The sequence below is a fragment of the Pan paniscus genome, chromosome 17, assembly GCF_029289425.2.
Source record: "Pan paniscus chromosome 17, NHGRI_mPanPan1-v2.0_pri, whole genome shotgun sequence".
NCBI classification, from domain to species: domain Eukaryota; kingdom Metazoa; phylum Chordata; class Mammalia; order Primates; family Hominidae; genus Pan; species Pan paniscus.
In genome coordinates, this window is record NC_073266.2 from 35181849 (window position 1) to 35202539 (window position 20691).

Consider the following 20691-nt stretch of genomic DNA (forward strand, 5'->3'; position numbering starts at 1 on the left):
TTCTCACTGGCCCACTCGTAAACAAAATAACTACTATTTGGATACCTAATGTGTCCCAGACCATTTGTCTTTCATGCTTCTAATTTTCAGAAGAAACTTGGATGGTATTGGCCATTTTACAGATGAGGAAACTGGCAATTAAGAACACAAAGCTAGTCAAATAGGCAGGTGCAATTCACTTAAGTATGGCTCCAAATCCGTGCTGCTCTTAATCACACAAATGCTGCTTTATATATTATGTTCCTAATACGAACCAACAGTATTATTTCCATTTTATAAATGAATAAATAGGCCAAGGAAGTTTAAATAACTTACTTAAGGTTATAGAGCCATGACGTAGCAACAAACGGGAATTAAGTGTAGGTCTGCCTGACCCCACACCTAGGCATTATTCACTATCCTGTGTTGCATTATGGATTCTGCACTCAGAACTCTTAATAACTCTAGCAAACATGACTAATAACTTGTCACATCTGGGAGGGTCTCATTTAAACCTTCCCATACTCCACTTTTCTGTGTTGGACACTACTAACCTCCTTACTCTTGAAATTAACTAGGTTTCCGTTAAGACTGTTTTTGTGGCTCTATTTACCTCTCCAAACTCTTTGATCATTTTTTATCTGATCCTCAAGTCTAGGTATTAAGCCTCTTGCTGTCCTTCCTCTTTTCACTTTGTAGCAAATGGTTTCCTTTCCTTCTCAATTTGCTGTTACTTGTCTCTTATGCTCAGGCCTTCCTCCTTTCTTTCCCAGGAGCATTCAATTCCTGCTCTCATCAAGTTATAGATTCTTTCATCAAGTAAAATTTGGGGCCTGGAATCAAAATGACCATATCATCATATGCAGGTGGATAAGGATGCCACCCCCATTAGGCTGGTTTTGTCCGATTTTTTTTTTTTCTTTTTCTAAGACAGGGTCTCGCTGTCACCCCAGGCTGGAGTACAGTGGCACAGTCAGCTCACTCCAGCCTCAAAGTCCTGAGCTCAAGCAATCCTTCCACCTTAGCTTCCAGAGTAGCTGGGACTATAGGCACCCACCACCATGTCCGGCTAATTTTTATTTTTTAATTTTTATGTAGAGATGGGGTTTTGCTTTGTTGCCCAGGCTGATGTCAAACTTCTGGCTTCAAGCAGTCTTCCTACTTCGACCTTCCAAAGTGCTGGGATTACAGATGTGAGCCGACGTGCCTAGCCAGATCTCTTGAAATGGTTTAAATATGACTTTCATCATGGAAACTTTTGAGACTGATTTTTCAGTCAAACACACCATTGAAATGGATGCTTTTACCTTTCTGTTGGCAATCGCTCTTGTTTAAGCAAAGAATGCTATTACTAAATTAGGAGAATTATTTCATTCAGGGTACATCATTGTTCTTAATGCAAGTTGGTTCTTTGAGCACTTATCTGAAAGGGAAACAGGGGCCCTGCAAGAGATCCTTTTAGTAGCACCTTGTTTTTCATATAGTGGAAACAATGCTATCTGTTCTTCACTAGAGATATAACAAAGCATATGATAATTTTTTCTCTTGACATGGAAATTCAATTCAAAAAACAAGATTTTAGCACCATGGCCAAGCCTGGAAAAAGTATTTTGGCTTAACCAGTGAATAAAATTCAGAAACAAAAGACAAAGAATGAAGGCAGGTTCTAAGATTCTAATATTGAAGAGGTCAAGGACTAGCTTTGACTAGTCCTTCTATTCCTATAGCGTTGGCCTTCCCACGTTACAGGATCTAGCTGATCTATCTTATTGGCTGCAAAGACCTGCTGCCCAGAAGGCTTTTAGTAATTGTTTACTGAATGAGGTAATGGTTTTGTCCAAGGAGAGTCATGTTAATCGTAGCATAAAACTTAAAGTTATTATAGTAATGGTCAATTACTCATCTTCATAGGCTAATTGTCAACTCTTTTCAACCAAATTTTTCTCCATTTCAAATCTTTTAAAACTCATGCTGCTCTTTGAGAGTCAGAGTTTTGGGCTGGGCATGGTTGCTCACACCTGTAATCCCAGCACTTTAGGAGGCAGAGGTGGGAAGATCACTTGAGTACAGGAGTTTGAGACCAGCCTAGGCAACATAATGAGACCTTGTCTCTACAACAAATTAAGAAATTAGCCAGGCATGGTGGTGCCTGCCTGTAGTCCCAAGTACTCAGGTGGCTGTGGATCACTTGAGCCCAGGAGGTCAAGGCTGCAGTGAGCTGTGATCGTGCCATTGCACTCCAGCCTGGGTGATAGAGCGAGAGACCCTGTCTGGAAAAAAAGGAGAATCTTGAAGCCCTTTGAGAGTCAGATTTTTAAAGCTGAAAAAGAACGAAACTGTCTGCCACTCCCTGATTAACTATGAAACAGTTCTGCATTTCTGCAAATAGTAGAAGTTATTTTTAGGACTGAAATAATGACCTCACTTTCCCAGGCATGCAGGTTCAGCTGTTTTGATTGTGGGAAGGTCAGGAATGTCCAAAACTCAAACATGGACTCATGGTGAATCTCTGCATAAACAAATATCTTTCAATACACATTGCTGTGTTAAAGAAAAACTACATATAATAAAAAAAATACTGCATTATATTTCCAGCACTTTAAAACATAACATAAAAATCTCTCTTTGGTAGCATTCCACAGAACCTTTAAGCCAAAATGGTTTTTAAAAATATGACAAATTGAAATTATACTCAGTAACCTGGTCTAATTTTAAATGACCAGAAATTACAAAAGTTTAAATAAAGTGGAAATGTTGGCAGGTACGTCAACTTAAGGACTTAAAGCTATGGAAACTATCATATATGCAAATTCTACAGGAAATTATTTTAAAAATTGGAAGACAAAGTGCAGAAAACCTGATTAGGGCAGTTAAAATTGGATATCCTTGGGAGGAGGAGGAATGGATAGTAGAGGAGATAGGATTGTTAGGAAAACTGGAGGAAGAGAAAGCTAACAACCGTATCATTTTCTAGGATTTCCCTCATCTACCTTTCTTTGGGAGATACGACTAAAACCAACAAAAGCCAAGTTTGGTAAATAAGAAGTTTAAACAAGTAAGTATTTTATCATAAAGTTTAATTATGATTCAGAAAAAATCGAGCGAATAACTTTCTCTGAAAAAATATATTGACTCTGTATAGACCACAGTTACTGGGGGAGAAGGGCTGGTAGGTTAAATTACCCTATTTTCTATTCTGAAAATGATATTAATAGAAAGTCCCGTTTCCAGTCTGATTATAAAGATACATATGCCCAAAATGGCTGAGAATAAATACAACAGGAAATGCAAAAGCTGTAAAGCTAAGGGCATGCAAGAGAAAATCTCAGAATACCCAAAGTGGCAACAAGGAACGTTTGGCTGGAATTCGAAGTTATTTCAGTCATCTTTGTCTTTGGCTCCATGTTTCAGGATGCGTGTGAACTCGATGTAATTGAAATTCCCCTTTTTATCAATAGGTGCTTCTCTGTACAGCTCATCCACTTCCTCATCTGTAAACCGATCCCCCATGGTTGTCAGCAGCTCTCTCAAGTAATCTTCCTGAATGGTGCCTGGAGAATAAAGAACAAGGGATCAGAATACATACTATTCTGAGGGTTAATTACAAAGAATATCTATACTCAACTAAGCATGTTCTGTATGTTACAAACTATAAACATGCAAAGATATATGAACTACAGGGTGTCCACCTACTTAAAACAGCCTCAGCAGAGAAGTGCCTAGAAAAATGCCTAGCTGCTTAGCAGCACTGCTCCGCTCTATCATTTGCTCTATCATTCTGCCTCCACATTCAGCTTCTGATCTCTTGATAAGAGAGACTAAACCTATGCCTAAACAAAGTAATAAAAAGTATGGTTAAAGAATCTAAGCCTTACGGTTCCTTAAAGTGGCATGAATGGTCACATCTTATTCTACAAGCAAGTAACATTTACCTGCCAGGCTAAAATCAACACTACATCATACACATCAATAAAGTGGTACAGTGGAAAGAATACTGGAAACTTGAGGCCCAGTTTTAACAAGCTATTTTATTTCAGGCATTTCACTTTATCCCTGACTTTGGTTTTCTCAGATGTAAAATGAGATTTTTACTGTTTACAAATCTAATTATTGTAATAAATATGGCCAGTCCCAGCACATGCAAAAACATGGAATAAATATTTGAGCACTAACTATGTGGCAGGCACTGTGCTGGGCAGTGGGGATGTGCAGTGGTAAGCTGAAAGGTGTGTGCTCTTTACTTTGGGAATTTGATACCAGGGTTCTCATAAAACCTGCCTGCCTACAAGAATCTGATGTCACCCGATTTATTTTCTGGTATTGGTATTTTTAAGATTTCCCAAATAACTGGCATGCACATGTGGGGAGCCTTGAAAGCCACAGACCATGCTTCCATCAGCAGGCCCTGGCAACCACCCAGTATTTAAACTCGTCCCACTAATGGAGGCAACCAAAGATTGTGCGTTCCTTCACTAAACACACTTGGCTACGCCATGTTGAGTTGGGAATCACGGAAAATATTCCCTCATTATGTTTTCTCTTACATACATTTCTGCCAAAGGATCAGGCCCCTATATAGATAACATTTTGTTTTTCTGAGAGTTAACTCTGTGCCACACAGTATGCTAAGTACTTCATGTACATCTCACTTCTTCACTTAATTCTCACAACAACCCTAGGAGGTAGGTAATACTGCTCATTTTACAAATAAGAAAACAGAGGCTTAGAGAAAGTTAAGCAACTTGCCCCAAATTATACAGCTATTATGTGGAAGAGGAATTTGAAGCCAGATAGTCTAATTCCAGACCCTAAGTTCTACTGGGTGTATTTTAAAATAAAGGTTAGATGTCAGATTTAAACAATTTGAGAGCTGACAGATACCTGGTAAACATATACAGGATTGTAGTGGTGCATGGCCTATAACAATTTATACTTCATCAAGATTATTCTGGTAAAAGTTTTTTATTCAATACATATTTTCTGAGAGCCTAACCCTTGTGGAGTTAACATGGTAGGAAAGGGGTAATATAAGCTTCCCAATGAGGTTTCAAATACAACCTATTCATTGTAAACTACTACTTAGGGCAGAAGCAGCAAAGTGAGTGACAAACATGCCAAGAGAACTCTGTCTAAAAAAATAGGTGTAGTACAAACCTGAGAGCGTTATCATATTTTAAGTTACTGTATATTTTAGTTACCATAACTAAAAATTAAATCACTTTATAATTAAAGGTTACCTCTCACTTACCAGTTGCTTCTTCATCAAAGCAAGCAAAGGCGTTTCTGATGACATCTTCAGGATCTGTGCCATTTAACTTCTCACCAAACATGGTGAGGAACATGGTGAAATTGATGGGGCCTGGAGCCTCATTCATCATGGCATCTAGATACTCATCAGTTGGATTCTTCCCTAAATTTTTAAAAGGGGTCATAATTTTAATTACATTACAATACATATCAACTATTAATGACAGTAAACATTTTGGTAACAAAGATTATCATTCATACAGTTTACTGTTTGCACTCATGAGAGTGAAACTATTTGGGGGGAAAGTTTTCTTAATGAATAGGGCCTATTAAAGAGTCTGGAAAGTATATGATAGTCCATTGGAACGTCAGAAGGAATAATACTGCTTCCATAATCAAGATCAGTGTTTTTATACACACACACACACACACACACGAACCCCAACCCAATCCTAAGACAGGGTCACGAATCTGCTGGTGATCCGGTGGGAAACACTGTTCCACACTTTACTCAAACCTTAGTAGACTCATTAGACAGGCTTTACAGAGCTTTAAGACTCATGAAATCAAGATGAAAGGCACCATGGAAATTCTATCCAATAGATTAATATTTAAACTGAGCATTACCCAATGAAGCAAGCATATCATGCAAATCTTCCTTGTCGATGAAACCATCTCTGTTCTGATCAATCATGTTGAAGGCCTCTTTGAACTCCTGAATCTGTGACTGGTCAAACATAGCAAACACATTGGATGTTGCACGCTGAGGGCGCTTCTTGGTCTTGGTCTTTGTTCTTTTGCTCGACATGGTGGTGGTTAAGTCCTAATTAGGAAACGAAATACAATAAAAACCAAATCAACATCTAAGATTACTTAAGTTTGAATCAAAACAATGATTAACAAAAGTACACAGAACCAACTTTCCTGATATGTTTGAGCTACTCAGAAATGGGTCTTTAGAAGACACATCTCAACAAGATTACATATGTCCTGTACTGCTATATAGCTAACAACAGCTGATAACCAAATCTGCTGATTTGATAACAATAAAAAACCAAGAAGCAAAAAAAATTAGGTACCCAGGAAACTCCCAAGTTCTATACTTCAGCAGTATAGGGGTGCTGAGGGATACTAATTCATCTTCAGTAGGTCCCCCCTTTGCAGCCTTAGCCTAAACTGGCTATTCCATAGTAGGGTGGACAGAAAGGTGAAGAATAGTAAGAATGACTAACTGATGGAACAGGTCTTCATCTCCTAATCTCTATTGACAAATATTGTTAAAGCTTTCACTTTCAACTAACATTTTTTATTGTACCCTCACCTCTAGGCAAAAGTAGTTCAAAAAAACTATTTGTTGAAAGGCTAACAGTAAAGTATAAAAAAACTGAAGGGAATTCATCTATAGTTTTTATAGACATTGCACTCTATCCAAACCAGTTTCTTGCATTACAGTCACACTAAATCACTGGAAGTATCTAAGATCTCTAAACAGAAATCAGAGCACAAGCTTTTAAAATAATTTTAAAAGTTTTAGAAAACATCTTAAACGTAGAAACTACCTTTGCTCTCTTACCTAAATTTATCCCGGTAAAATTTAAGTTAAAATTAAAAAGAATGTCTAATAATACTTAAAATAAAAAGGCAATTTTCAATACTCAATCTTTTAAAAACTACAAAAATTTGTTTCAAGTTAAAAATCTCATAGTCATCAGACAACAAAATTCTACCATACCATCCTTCAGAGTTGCAGGGAAGATGGTAGTCTGCAAAACCGCTCAGCAGCAAAAGTAAGACACTGCATTGAGTTATATTCTTCCAAGCAGGTCTAAAATAGGCACTACTGATTTCACTCTGACCAGGATAACAATTTTAAAGCTTACGTTCTGAAAACAACATTTAGCTATGATCTGGCAAAACACTATGCCATTGGTCTAAAAATAAGTCTGTGGACTGCAAAGAATGAACTACCACCTAGATCTCAGCACTCCAAAGTGACCCTAAGAATGTGTTTCCGATGTGTTTAAAAAGTAATTTCTTACATTCTTTCCTTGATTATAACCACATCGTCCAGACTAAATACAATTATGGGATGATTAGAAAAGCTCTGCCTCAAATTTTTTAAAGCTACAACTGTTTTCAGATTTTAATAGGAAATTCCACAAAGGATAGTCACAAATTCCAGCCCATCCAATATAGCACCGTATGGCAACTGGAATATATTGTTGAAAAGATACATCCTACACAGCACAGGAGTTATGATATATGCTGTTCCCAAATTTCCTAGAATTCTTTAATCAACTTTTAGGATGCTGCCTTTCACGACTTAAACTATTCATAAATGCATATTTTCATTCTATAACACCTTTGGGGGTAGTAAATCCCATTCATATCTAAACTACATGAGGATGTACTTTCCTCGTCTGTTATAAATGCTGTCTTTAAAAACTACAAAGAGATATAGAGTATATTATTCCTCCAATTCTTAAATGTACTCAAGGACTTGGAGCAAGAGGTTGAAACCCAATGAGTGACACGTTTACCAGTCCATATCGCTTTAATATTTTAGGCATGTCACGCCTTTGCAAGCCAAAGCACATCTTTAAAAATAGTCTGCTTTGTGTGACAACATTGTCTTTCCCTAATGATGCAGAAATGTCAGCTATTTTAAGAACAAAGAAACTGATGAGGTCAAACGGCTGACACATCTGATTTTTTAATCTATTATATAAAATCTCATATTACTAAATTTACGAGGGTCCTCTAGATACATTTTCAAAATGCTTAGTTTTGGTTGTAAAGTAGTATGTTTTCTGAATTCTGATATATTTCCTATTCTTTTAATCACGCACTTTTTTGAATTTGTAGATGTATTATAAAATAGATTTTTAAAGTAAAAAAGCTTTTTTTTTTTTTTTTTGGGTCAGCACTGACAATGGCCTCATATACAGCTCTTCTTCAGCACATTCAATACTTAATCTTATCAATTTTATTATGTTAATTAAACTAATATGTATCAAACGTCATATTAATTATGTTGAATACTAGCTAAGAGTTAAGAAATGTAAGGCATGTGTCCTATCTTCAAGGAGCTTAATATAGTTGGGGAGGCAACTATAAAGAAATGAGATGATTGGTTCAACTTATGAAATGAGTCATAGTTTTCATTCCAGAAGTATGACTCTAAACTTAAAAACGTGTGACAATAATGAAAAATAATTCCTAACATGGTACATAATTATCAAATGCTGTGAGTTCAGAAAAGATGTTTCTGAGTAATTAAGGGACTGGGGAGGAGGAAGACCGTGAAAAACCCAGTGTGGGATCATTTAGAAGCTACAAGGCATTGTTAGAATGAAGAGATTCGGGTGTTAGTCTCAATTCTAACAAATTAAGGTAGTTAATTCTATCAAAAACTGACAGTGTAATGTTGAGCAAGTTACTACCTAGGCCTTTACTTTTTCAAGGAGGCTGGATTCTGATCTATGAGTTATTTTCCACCAGAAACCTTTCAGCGATAGGGAGTTTGGCTTCACAGTCACTGTTCCAAAATACAGAAACTGTGGGGTTTTTTCCCTACCAAACTAAAAGTGTGGGGAGAATAAATAATGGTGGAGGGAGTCAAATCAGGAACACTGCTATGATCTCAAGGAGCAGATCATTTCTGATATTGTCAGGGTCCTCTTTGCTATGATTCTAGTTTGTTGTTCATTTTGCTTTCCTTCAAACGATTGAGACTGTCACTCTTCATGTAATAAGCCTTCAGCAAATGCACAACTCTCATCGAAGTTTAGAAAACTAGGGTATACCCCTTAATCTAAAAAAGTTGAAATTGCTTTATTATTATACTTTAAGTTTTAGGGTACATGTGCACAACGTGCAGGTTACATATGTATACATGTGCCATGTTGGTGTGCTGCACCCATTAACTCATCATTTAACATTAGGTATATCTCCTAATGCTATCCCTCCCCCCTCCCCGCTGAAATTACTTTTTACAAAAAGCAAGCTAGGGTAAAATAAATTGAAAAGATTTCATGTCAATGTAATTATTCTTTAGGATGCAAAGATCGCCAGGTAAGGACCTGAGGTTTCCAAATTACGAAGCTCCTCAATCATAAAGTCGAGTCTTTATTTACTTATTTATTTTTATTTATTTATTTATTTTTGAGACGGAGTCTTGCTCTGTCGCCCAGGCTGGAGTGCAGTGGCGCGATCTCAACCTCCACCTCCAGGGTTCAAGCAATTCTCTGCCTCAGCCTCTGGAGTAGCTGGGATTACAGGCACCCACCACCATGCCCAGCTAATTTTTGTATTTTTAGTAGAGACGGGGTTTCACCACCTTGTGCAGGCTGGTCTTGAACTCCTGACTTCGTGATCCACCTGCCTCGGCCTCCCAAAGTGCTGGGATTACAGGCGTGAGCCACCGCACCCAGCTCGAGTCTTTATTTTTGAGGGATTAAGTGAAAGATCCTTGGTGTCAAGGAGTGTCTGTTGTACGAAACTGGAAAGTAGAGAGACTTACAGAACAGGCTTCTACAAAATATGAGGATTTCAGATGCATGAGAAAGTGGATGAAGGGCAGTTAGGAGACTGAGTTTACAGATCTAAAGGAGCATAACCTTTTTTTTAAGTCAGGCGAGGTGAGCGCTGGTGGCAATGAATCTGGTTTTTATTTTGTGTTTTAGCTCAGAATCATTGTGGGCTGTAAGGAGAGATACACAACATGATTAAGGAAAATGTTAGACTAGATTAATAGGTGGGAGAAATAGAAGAGATTCTCAAAGTGGCTTTCCCCACACACCAAAGCACACAAGAAGTTTTCAGAATCTCTAGAAACTATGTTCATTTATAAAATGGGATTAATCCATACCAATATATACATTAGAGTTCTGTGGTTAGAATCCTAGAGTCCAGCATTTACAAAGTGGCAATAAATGTAAAATAACCTAGAAACTTTTTCTACAAAACGAACTCAAATTGATAATATTCTGAGAAATATCACATATTCTGCAAGAAAAAACCACCATCTTACAAAACACTGCGTACTGTGATAGCACCTAGTATTTAATGGGCTTTCTAAACCCTGACCAAATATACCGCCTCATTTAATCAATGCACTTTAAAAAAAAAGCCTAAGTATAACTTATTTTCTGGTGCTAACCACAATTTTTAAAAAGTGTATTTCAAGTTGGTGCTTCCGTTCCAAGTAAACCAAGTTTCATTTCTTATGCAAACTTCCGGTTGAAGGTAGGATTCGTTCTCTTGGACTGCCACACCCAAAAGTTCTCACCACTGGACAAAGACAATTAGCTGTGAGGGCTGACTTGCCAGTAAAGCCTCGCTTTTGAAAACAGAGTGCTTTTCTGATTACCGTTTATTAGAGCCCTTCCAGAACATGAAACAAATACCAATAATTTTAAGAAATATTCGCTTTATTCGCCTTTAAATATAAAACTTTTTGCACTTAAGTTAAAATCTCTGCTAAATCCATAGGTCTCTCAAGAACTGACAGATACATTCATATACCTACTAAACTACTTTAAAAAGAAGACACTTTCATGGCGAATTGAATTAGCCCAAACTTTCCCCCCAAATGGGACAAGGTATTACATTTTGGAGTTTTTCTTCGAGTCACAAACTAAACTCCAGATCTCTCTGTCCAAAATTTCATCGCTTAAAGAAAAAAAGTTCTAATTACAGGAGCGGATACTGAGCTGAAGAACTTCCCAATTTGAGTTGGTTATTCCTACTAAACGCAGCCACACAGCTGCAACAACAGCTGCAGCAGGGGGACAATGGGCTACGTTTTTTGCGCAAACCCTCTTGAATCGGGCAAGTTGACGTTAGAAACTAAAATAGTCCCGGAGTCAGCTCTGCAGGGGTCGGGTTTCGCTGGCCCGGCAGTCGCCCAAGCTCAAGGCGCCAGTGAGCGAAGCCACATTTCCAGAGTTCCAAGTTTGGGCACAGGAGCGAAGTTCGGGTCTGGGCCACTCCAAGCCATGGCCTCGGATCCCAGAACCGAGGACCTGGCTGGCACACCTGCCCAGGTGCGCTACCGGCGCCAGGAGCCCCGCCGCCCTCCAGCTGCCCTGCGGAGACGGGTCCCCGGGATGGGTCTCACGCGCCCGAACGCGAGCGCCACTCACCCGGCACAGCTACGAGAATCCGAGCACCTCTGCGAGCCCCTCGCTGCCGCTATCACACCACCCTGCTACCCAGAGAGCCGCTAAAAACCACTGCTTCCGGCCTCTACTTAGCAAGCCGGAAGGAAGCCCGGTCACCTTTCTTGGCCCGCAGAGTGGGTCTGGCTTCACGGAGGGGCGACAGAGAGGGAAGTCGCCAGTGTGGTCAGCGGGCGCGGTATTGACCAAGCGCATGAGAAGGAAGTGTAAAGTGGGCGACCTAGAATATAGAGCAATATATAATGGTTCTCTGGGTCCTGTTACTGAGTTTCCTTCTTTTTTGTACCTGTTGTTGCAGTGTTAAGTCTTCCTCCCCCCATCCTTTCCGCAGATGGTTGCGTCCGTCCTGTGGCTTTGCCTGGCCGCACATTCCAAGGCACGGCGAAGGGCGGGGCCCGTCGGCCCAAGTCCTTGTAGGGAAATCGAGGAGAGGGCTGCGGGCCCACGTGACTGACCCTCGCCCCGCCCCGAAGCCGGGCTCCAGCTTGTGGGCGGTAGTGCGCCTGCGCTTGACGCCGCGTACGGGGTCTGGGTCTCCGCCTGAGGGCCCCGGAGCAGTTCGCGTATCCCGGGAGCGGATCTTGATGCTAGCTCTGTGTGCAGTGTAATTTTATGAAGAGTCCCGCCCCCTCCATACGGGAGGAAACGTATGTCCCTGGGGCCCTCAGCCAAGCGTCCACTATCTTTTTGGCCCAGACGGATTTCCCAGGTCACAAGTGGCTGGAGACTTCCTCTTGAAAAACATTTGCCGTCGTTTTTCCCTGGCAGAGCCCCTTTGACCCTGGCTAACAAGGACAGCCTGACTTGGATCCCACTGTGCAGGAAGGAAGGCGACTCTTCCCCGCACCTCTTGCTACGATTAGGACTTGCGGCTTGGTGAAAACAGGAATCAAAACTTGGGCCTGTTTCTCCTGAGGTCTGCTTGCCTAGAACAATTCGTAACAATGAATCTTATTAAAAAGAGAAAGTCCTCCCCGACTTTATCTTTTTCCGCCCAGAATCCGATAAGGAAGACTTGTTCTGGCCCCCTCAGCTCTCTGACCTCATCTACCAGAGGAGTGAGTGGGATCCTCTAACACTCGAGCCGTCATCCCAGCACTAGGGGACAGTGACCAGTGTGGCTCCCGTGGCCAGAACCCTTCTGAAGTTTGGGTTGCCCTGTGGTCTTCGCCTTCAAAGGAGGCCGTCACTTGAATCCTTCTGGAACGGACAGTGTTACTGTAAACGCTGCGGAATAGTGTCTTCTAAGTATTCGTAGCTTCTTTCTTGAGGGATCTCGGGAACGTTCCGTGTATTAACCACTAACATATTCCAAAGTTAACTTCGTGGTAAAGTCACTGGGGAAAAAAATAACTGCTCCAGTTCCACAGGTGATTGAAACAAACGTGATTTGTTTCCCAAACTTCCTTGATGGTAAAGAATGACTTGGGGTACTAATTAAAAATAAAAATAATTGCGTAATTTCCAACCTACTAAATCAGAGTCTTTAAGGGCAGGTCCTGGGAAGTCATCCATGTAATGGGGGTCCTAAGTGGGCTCTTATCGGCGAGGGCGGGGACTCAGCGAGACGGCTGGCAGCGACGGGACAAACCCCAGACGGCTGCGCGGATGCGTTTGTTCCTGGAGCTTGCGAGCACTTGCAATGCATGGACACCTCCACAGGGTGGTGGCCTGCCACCACGAGAGCACCAGCTCCGCCAGCGTCCTCTCCAGAGGACACTTTAGAGCAGAAAGAAACGGACAGTTCAGTCTTCCCCTCAGCTTGAAGGCAGCATTCTTTTGCTTCTCTTTGAGTCAGGTAATTGTCTTGTCTTCCTTCCACTCAGTCAGCAGGTATTAAACAGCAACCGCATTGCCAAGCACTGTGGTGGGGGCTGTGGCTTATGCTTTCTGGAGCAGAACATAGTTGTTGCTACCTTGGGGATGGGGGCGGGGGGAATAGAAAGAATGCGGAGTTAGCGGAGTATCAGGGAACAAGGGTGGAACAGATATAATAATTACAGTACAGTTAGTTAGGGCCTATTGAAGGAGCACAAACGAAGAGTAAACTTGTCTGGGAACTAGTGGAAGGTGTCCTCCAGGGGATGTTAAAGAGCTAATTCTAGAATTAATTCAGTGGGGAAAGAAAAGGAGAGGGAGATGCCAGGCAGAGGGAGCAGCATGCCTGATTGTCTGGAGGTGATCAGAGGGCCTGGCTGATTGAAGATGAACAGGAATTGTGTAGTCTGTGTTCATTCATTCATTTATTCATTCCACAACTATGGATTTAAAAACGGTTAGTCAACCAATGTGGAAAAATAGCATCTCGATAAAATGTTCTTCAAATGTCCACCTAGTATTTTGATATTCAGTTTTCATGACTGGACCCACCATCAAAGGCCTCTGACTCTGATATTTCTGTCCTTTGGACCCTATGGGAGATCTTTGCCTCCATGTGATAATCTCCTTCTCACGTTTTTACTAAAAGTTTGGAGACTTGAATTCTGCTCCAAATAGAGTGAAACAGGGTCTTGCTCTATTGCCCAGGCTGGAGTGCTGTGTTCGATCACAGCTCACTGCAGCCTCCATCTCCCAGGTTCAAGCCATCCTCCCTCAATCTTTTGACCAATACTCATAGTAAGAAATTTATTTCACTAAGAAATACTTGACTACCTATAATGTTTTTCAAGGATTTCTATTCTGTTCTTTTCAATTCTATTATTAGTCTGCTTTAGCTGCCATACAAAATACTACACACTGGGTGGCTTAAACAACAGAAATTTATTTCTTATACTTCTGGAGGCCGGGAAGTCCAAGATCAAAGTGCTGGCCAATTCGATTGAAGGCCCTCATCCTGACTTGCAGATAGTCAGTCGCCTTCTCCCTGTGTTCTCATGTGGCAGAGAGATCTCACTCTCTTCCTCTTTTTTTTTTTTTCCTTTTTAAAATCTTTTTTTTTGTATTTTTATTTTTTTACTTTTATTTACTTATTTTTTTGAGATGGAGTCTCACTCTGTCGCCCAGGCTGGAGTGCAGTGGCACGATCTCAGCTCACTGCAACCTCTGCCTCCTAGGTTCAAGTGATTCTTGTGCCTCAGCCTCCCAAGTAGCTGGGATTACAGGCATGTGCCACCATGCCTGGCTAATTTTTTTTTTTTTTTTTTTTTTTGTATTTTAGTAGAGACAGGGTTTCACCATGTTGGCCAGGCTGGTTGCCAACTCCTGACCTCAGGTGATCCACCCGCCTCAGCCTCCCAAAGTGCTTGGATTACAGGCATGAGACGCCACACCTGGCCTCTTTTTTTGTACTTTTAGTAGAGACAGAGTTTCACCATGTTGGCCAGGCTGGTCTCAAACTCCTGACATCAAGTGATCTGCCCGTCTGTGCCTCCCAAATGGCTGGGATCTCTTCCTCTTCTTATGAGCCTTCAGTGTTAATGGAATTAGGGCCGACCGTTATGACTTCATTTAACCTTAATTATATTTTAATTATATCTCCAGATACAGTCACACTGGGGGTTAGGCCTTCAACATATGAATTTGGCAGGGAGGGGACACACAATTCAGTCCATAGCAAATTCTATGTCATTTAATTTCTAGAATACCTCTCAAGGCCCACTAAATGTGAGCTTATGATCCACTTTTGCAGTGGTTCTCAATAGTGGAGGAGTGGTGGTTGGGTTTTGCCCTGAAGGAACATTTGGCGATGTCTGGAGAGACAGTTTTGCTTTTCACAAACGGGACAGATACTGCATCTAGTGGGGAGAAGCCAGGGATGCTGCTAAACATCCTACTATGCACGGGACGGCCCTCGACAACAGAATGTTATTCAGCCCAAAAAGTCAGTAGTGCTTAGGTTGAGAAAACCCAGCACTAATCATTTGGAAACTCAATATTTATAGTAATCAATTATTTTGGGAGTACTATAATTTCTACAAGGTCACTATCCATTGCTCCTGCCTCAGAGTAAGGTGGTGGTGTTTTTTTTCCCCAAGTGAGATCTAAAGGGAGAAAAAAATGGAATGAACAGTTATTATTATCTGTGCCTATTATGTGCTAGGTATTCTATATAAACATTTCTAATATATAATTCTTACAACAACCCTGTGAGATAGATATTATTACCTCCGTTTCATTGATTGGGACACAAGCTCAAATACTTGAATGATCTGCACAGGTTTCCCAAAAGGTAATGAAAGAACCTGGGTTATAAATCCTGTCTCTGATTGTCCGGGGGTAGAATAGAAAGGAAAACAGTAAATATGTGGATATTTATCCACATATCTCTAACTCCTAATACAATGCCTAATATCCACAGGTGCCGGTAAATACATGGTAACTGGTCAATCGTTCAAGTGCACATAGCTAGTAAGTGGCCCAGCCCGAAGCCCATATTTTATTTTACTGTACTGTGCTTTCTCCTTTGGTCCAAAGTAGGAAAATTTCGTTACCCAAACAACAGCAAGGAAGCATAGCAGAATGGATCCTTGATATTTACAACCTAAGTCAATGATTTTATATGGATCACTTGCAATTTTTATTGCATGTAAGAAACTATTGAATGTTAAGAGACATGGCTTACATTCTGGTTTTGCCTACATACATGGAATTCTAATTCTTCATACATGAAATATTTATGATGTAACAATTAGCATTAATCCTTTAATTCAGGAAAACAGTAGGAGGAGCTCCTTTCTTTTAAATGAATAAGCGTTTACATAAATCTGTATAATAATTAATTTTAGAGCACCAAAACTACAAATAATATATTACAAAGATATAGAAGATTCTACATATATAAAGAATTGCTTTTTTAAAAACTTTAGTCAGAATTATCATTAAAGTCAGGGATGATAAATGAGATAAAAAATTATGTGAAATTGAATTAAGGGTATTTGGGGATACTTATTACTTCCATACTAGAAAATTTGAAAAAATAAGTTAAATAGATACATGCTTAGAAAAATTAAAATACTAAATGAGATGTAAGAACAGAGAATATGAATAAAGCAAACAAAAAAGGAATAAGGATTATATAGATAATAAATTATCTGGCAGTATTAGTCTGTTTTCATTCTGCTGATAAAGACATACACGAGGTCAGGCGCAGAGGCTCATGCCTGTAATCCCAGCACTTTGGGAGGCCAAAGTGACTGGATCGCTTGAGGTCAGGAGTTCGAGACTAGCCTGGCTAACATGGTGAAACCCCATCTCTACTAAAAATACAAAAATTAACTGGGCGTGGTGGTGCGTGCCTGTAATTCCAGCTACTCAGGAGGCTGAGGTTGGAGAATCACTTGAACCTGAGAGGCGGAGGTTGCAGTGAGCCGAGATCATGCCACTGCCCTCAAGCCTGGGCTACAGAGCAAGACTCCATCTCAGAAAAGAAAAAAAGACATACCTGAGACTGGGTAATTTACAAAAGAAAGAGGTTTAATGGACTTACAGTTCCATGTGGCTGGGGAGGCTTCACAATCATTGCGGAAGATGAAAGTCACGTCTCACATGGTGGCAGAGAAGAGCTTATGCAGGGAAACTCTCCTTTTTAAAGCCATCAGATCTCATGAGACTTATTAACTATCATGAGAATAGCACGGGAAAGAACTGCCCCCATGATTCAATTACCTCCCACTGGGTCCGTGCCACAACACCTGGGAATTTAAGATGAGATTTGGGTGGGGACACAGAGCCAAGCCGTATCATTCCACCCTGGCCCCTCCTAAATCTCATGTCCTCACTTTTCAAAACCAATCATGCCTTCCCAGCAGCCCCCCAAAGTGTTATTTCAGCATTAACTCAGAAGTCCACCGTCCAAAATCTCATCTGAGTCAAGGCAAGTCCCTTGCACCTGTGAGCCTGTAAAATTAAAAGCAAGTTAGTTACTTCCTAGATACAAGGGGGGTACAGGCATTGGGTAAATATAGCCATTCCAAATAGGAGAAATTGGCCAAAACAAAGGGACTACAGGCTCCAAGCAAGTCCAAAATCCAGCAGGACAGTCAAATCTTAAAGCTCCAAAATGATCTCCTTTGACTCCATGTCTCACATCCAGGTCACGCTGATGTAAGAGGTGGGTTCCCATGGTCTTGGGAAGCTCTGCTCCTGTGGCTTTGCAGGGTACAGCCTCCCTCCTGGCTGCTTTCCCAGGCTGATGCTGAGTGTCTGTTGCTTTCCAGGCACACAGTGCAAGTTGTCGGTGTATCCATCACTCTGGGGTCTGGAGGACAGTGGTCCTCTTCTCACAGCTTCACTGAGTGGGGCCCCAGTAGGGAGTCTGTGTTGGGTCTCCCACCCCACATTTCCTTTCTGCACTGCCCTAGCAGAGGTTCTCCATGAGGGCCCTGCCCCTGCAGCAAACTTCTGCTTGGGCATCCAGGTGTTTCCATACAACCTCTGAAATCTAGGTGGAGTTTCCCAACCCCCAATTTTTGACTTCTGTGCACTGCAGGCCCAACACCATGTGGAAGCTGTCAAGGCTTGGGTCTTGCACCCTTTGAGGCCACGGCCTGAGCTGTACCTTGGCCCCTTTCAGCCATGGCTGGAGCAGCTGGGATGCAGGGCACCAAGTCCCTAGGCTGCCTGCAGCATAGGGACCCTGGACCTGGCCCATGAAATCACTTTTTCCTCCTTGGCCTCCAGTCCTGTGATGGGAGGGGCTGCCATGAAGACCTCTGAGATGCCCTGGAAACATTTTCCCCATTGTCTTGGGATTAACATTCACCTCCTCGTTACTTATTCAAATTTCTGCAACCGGCTTAAATTTCTCCTCAGAAAATGGAATTTTCTTTTCTATTGCATTTTCAGGCTGCAAATTTTCCAGACTTTCATGCTCTGCTTCCCTTACAAAACTGAATGCCTTTAACAGCACCAAGTCATCTCCTAAATTCTTTGCTGCTTAGAAATTTCTTCTGCCAGATACCCTAAATCATCTCTCTCAAGTTCAGAGTTCCACAAATCTCTGTGGCAGGGGCGAAATGTCACCAGTCTCTTTGCTAAAGCATAGCAAGAGTCACCTTTACTCCAGTTCCCAACAAGTTCCTCATCTCCATCTGAGACCACCTCAACCTGGATTTCATTGTCACTATCAGTATCAGCATTTTGGGCAAAGCCATTCAACTAGTCTCTAGGAAGTTCCAAACTTTTCCACATTTTCCTCTCTTCTTCTGAGCCCTCCAAACTGTTCCAGCCTCTGTGTGTTACCTAGTTACAAAGTCACTTCCACAATTTTGGGTATCTTTTCAGCAGCGCCCACTCTACTGGTACCAATTTGCTATATTAATCCATTTTTATGCTACTGATAAAGACATACCTGATACTGGGCAATTTAAAAAAGAATGAGGTTTAGTGGACTTACATTTCCATGTGGCTGAGGAGGCCTCACAATTATGGCAGAAGATGAAAGGCATGTCTACATGGTGGCAGACAAGAGAAGAAAAACTTGTGCAGGGAAACTCTCCTTTTTAAAACCATCAGATCTCATCAGAGTTATTCACTATCATGAGAACAGCACGGGAAAGACCTGCCCCCATGATTCAGTTACCTCCCACCGGATCCCTCCCACAACATGTGGGAATTCAGGATGAGATTTGGGTGGGGACACAGCCAAACCATATCACTGGCTCTGATAGTTAACTGGAGAAATGCTATTTCAACTGTTAAAAGACAAAGATTCCTGATATCTAAGCTGTTTTGAAGTATATAGCCTAACATAGTGATACTATAATAGTTTGTTAATGAATAAACGTAGTGATTAAATTACATTTACTAAATTAATCTTATGACACAAATATTATTTTTGAATCCCTGAAATAAAACTAATACCTAAAACAAAAATTATAGTCGATGCTTACTTCAGCCAATCTTTTAGTTTCCTCATCTGTAAATGGGCATAATAATAGTGCCCACTTTATTCAGCGGTTGTGAGGATAAAGCACAATAATCCATGTAAATTTCTTAGGGAGAAATTTACTACTCTGACTAATAAATATATGAATTCTTTGTCCACTTGAGTGTAGGAAACAAGCTAAGTGGTTGCACTTTAAGTTAATGACCACAGACTTCAAGTGGGCCCTCGATGCCCACAACATTTCTCTAGTCTTTTCATGCTCCGCTCTCTCAATTTCTTTCTTTCTTTTTTTTTTTTTTTGAGACAAGGTGTTGCTGTGTCACCCAGGCCAGACTGCAGTGGTACCATCATGGCTCACTGCAGCCTTGGCCTCCTAAGGGTCAATCGGTCCTCCCACCTCAGCTTCCTGAGTAGCTGGGACTACAGGTGTACACCACTACACCTGGCTAATTTTTGTATTATTTGTAGAGACAGGATTTCTCCACGTTGCTCAGGCTTGGTCTTGAACTCCTGAGCTCTAGCTCTCTGCCTGCGTTGGCCTCAAAAGTGTTGAGATTACAGGCATGAGGCACCATCCCCCGGCCCATGCTCTTGTCTATTTGATGTCAGTTTTATAACTTTTGTCTCTTCACACCTCTAACACATTCTATTCTATCCTCACTCTCAGTTGACAACCTTGCTGCTAAGTCACTGAGAAGATAATGGCTCTCACGAGCCCCCACCACATTTACCCACCAGCCAACATCTGTCTTCATGCATTGTCCTCCCCCTCCTCTCCTGCTAACTAGAGAGGAACTCTCCTTGCTCCTACAGAAAGCCAGCTCTTCTGTTTTCTTGCTCATGCCACACCAGCAATTCTGCCCTCTCCTGCATCATCAAGTTCTCTCTCTCTGTTGGAGTATCCCCATCAACATGAATGCTGTAATGTACCCCATATGTATAAGCAGACTAAGGACCCCGAAAAGATACCCCTGTCCTAATTCCCAGAACCTGTGATTGTGTTAGGTTACACAGCAAAGGAGAATCAAGGGAGAAGATGGAATGAGGTTGCTAATGAGCTGATCTTAAAATGCAGAGATTATCCTGTATTATCTGGGTATACCCAGCGTTGCCACAAGAGGTCTTAAAAGAAGCGGGAGGAAGAAGAGGGAGGCAGAAGAAGACTGTTAGAGAAAGATGTGACTGTGGAAGAAGGGTCAAAGAGATACAGTGTTGCTGGCCTTAAAGATGGAAGAAGGGGTCAGGAGCCAGGGAATGCAGGAAGCCTCTAGAAGCTGAAACAGGCTAGGAAACTGATTCTCCCCTAGAGCCCCAGGAAAGGAACACAGTCTCCCTGACAGCTTAATTTTAGCCTGGTGAGATCCACATTGGACTTCCAACCTACAAGATTGTAAGATGACTAAGTTGTGTTGTTTTAAGCCACTAAATTTGTGGTAATTTGTTACAGCAGCAATAAAA

General features: G+C 41.2%; 2 protein-coding genes and 1 long non-coding RNA gene across 5 annotated transcripts in view; 2 read left to right on the forward strand and 1 right to left on the reverse strand.

Moving 5' to 3' along the window:
- The window catches only part of LOC134729245 (uncharacterized), an 8791-nt gene extending 2834 nt beyond the window's left edge, over positions 1-5957 (forward strand). Inside the window, exon 2 of the long non-coding RNA XR_010110138.1 lies at positions 2954-5957. This is a non-coding gene — a long non-coding RNA (uncharacterized LOC134729245). The remainder of the gene's footprint in view (positions 1-2953) is intronic.
- Positions 3040-11827, reverse strand: LOC100978696 (myosin regulatory light chain 12A). Of its 2 annotated transcripts, none has more exons than XM_003817895.5 (4): positions 11695-11827; positions 5854-6049; positions 5228-5389; positions 3040-3530 (listed from the first exon to the last, which is right to left on the reverse strand). In XM_003817895.5, the coding sequence occupies exons 1-4, from the start codon at positions 11776-11778 to the stop codon at positions 3358-3360; spliced, it is 615 nt and encodes a 204-aa protein (XP_003817943.1). In that variant the 5' UTR covers positions 11779-11827; the 3' UTR covers positions 3040-3357. The 2 variants fall into 2 exon arrangements, with proteins under 2 accessions (XP_003817943.1, XP_008969399.1); XM_008971151.3 differs by lacking the exon at positions 11695-11827 and adding an exon at positions 11373-11529.
- Positions 11828-13143: 1316 nt separating this feature from the next.
- The window catches only part of MYOM1 (myomesin 1), a 184067-nt gene continuing 176519 nt past the window's right edge, over positions 13144-20691 (forward strand). For both annotated transcript variants that reach the window (XM_003817889.3, XM_034943650.2), the window contains exon 1: positions 13144-13206. The gene's annotated coding sequence lies outside the window, so the exon portion shown is untranslated. The remainder of the gene's footprint in view (positions 13207-20691) is intronic.

Bases quoted from the DNA above. Each gene is read 5' to 3' on its own strand.
- LOC100978696 (XM_003817895.5), bottom strand. From the start codon at position 11,778: ATGTGCGGCCAGGCAAAGCCACAGGACGGACGCAACCATCTGCGGAAA. The intron at 5,390-5,853 runs GTAATGCTCAGT...TTAAAAATTTAG, and splicing joins TGATATGCTTGCTTCATTGG to GGAAGAATCCAACTGATGAG. The intron at 3,531-5,227 runs GTAAGTGAGAGG...TTTATTCTCCAG, and splicing joins CTTTGATGAAGAAGCAACTG to GCACCATTCAGGAAGATTAC.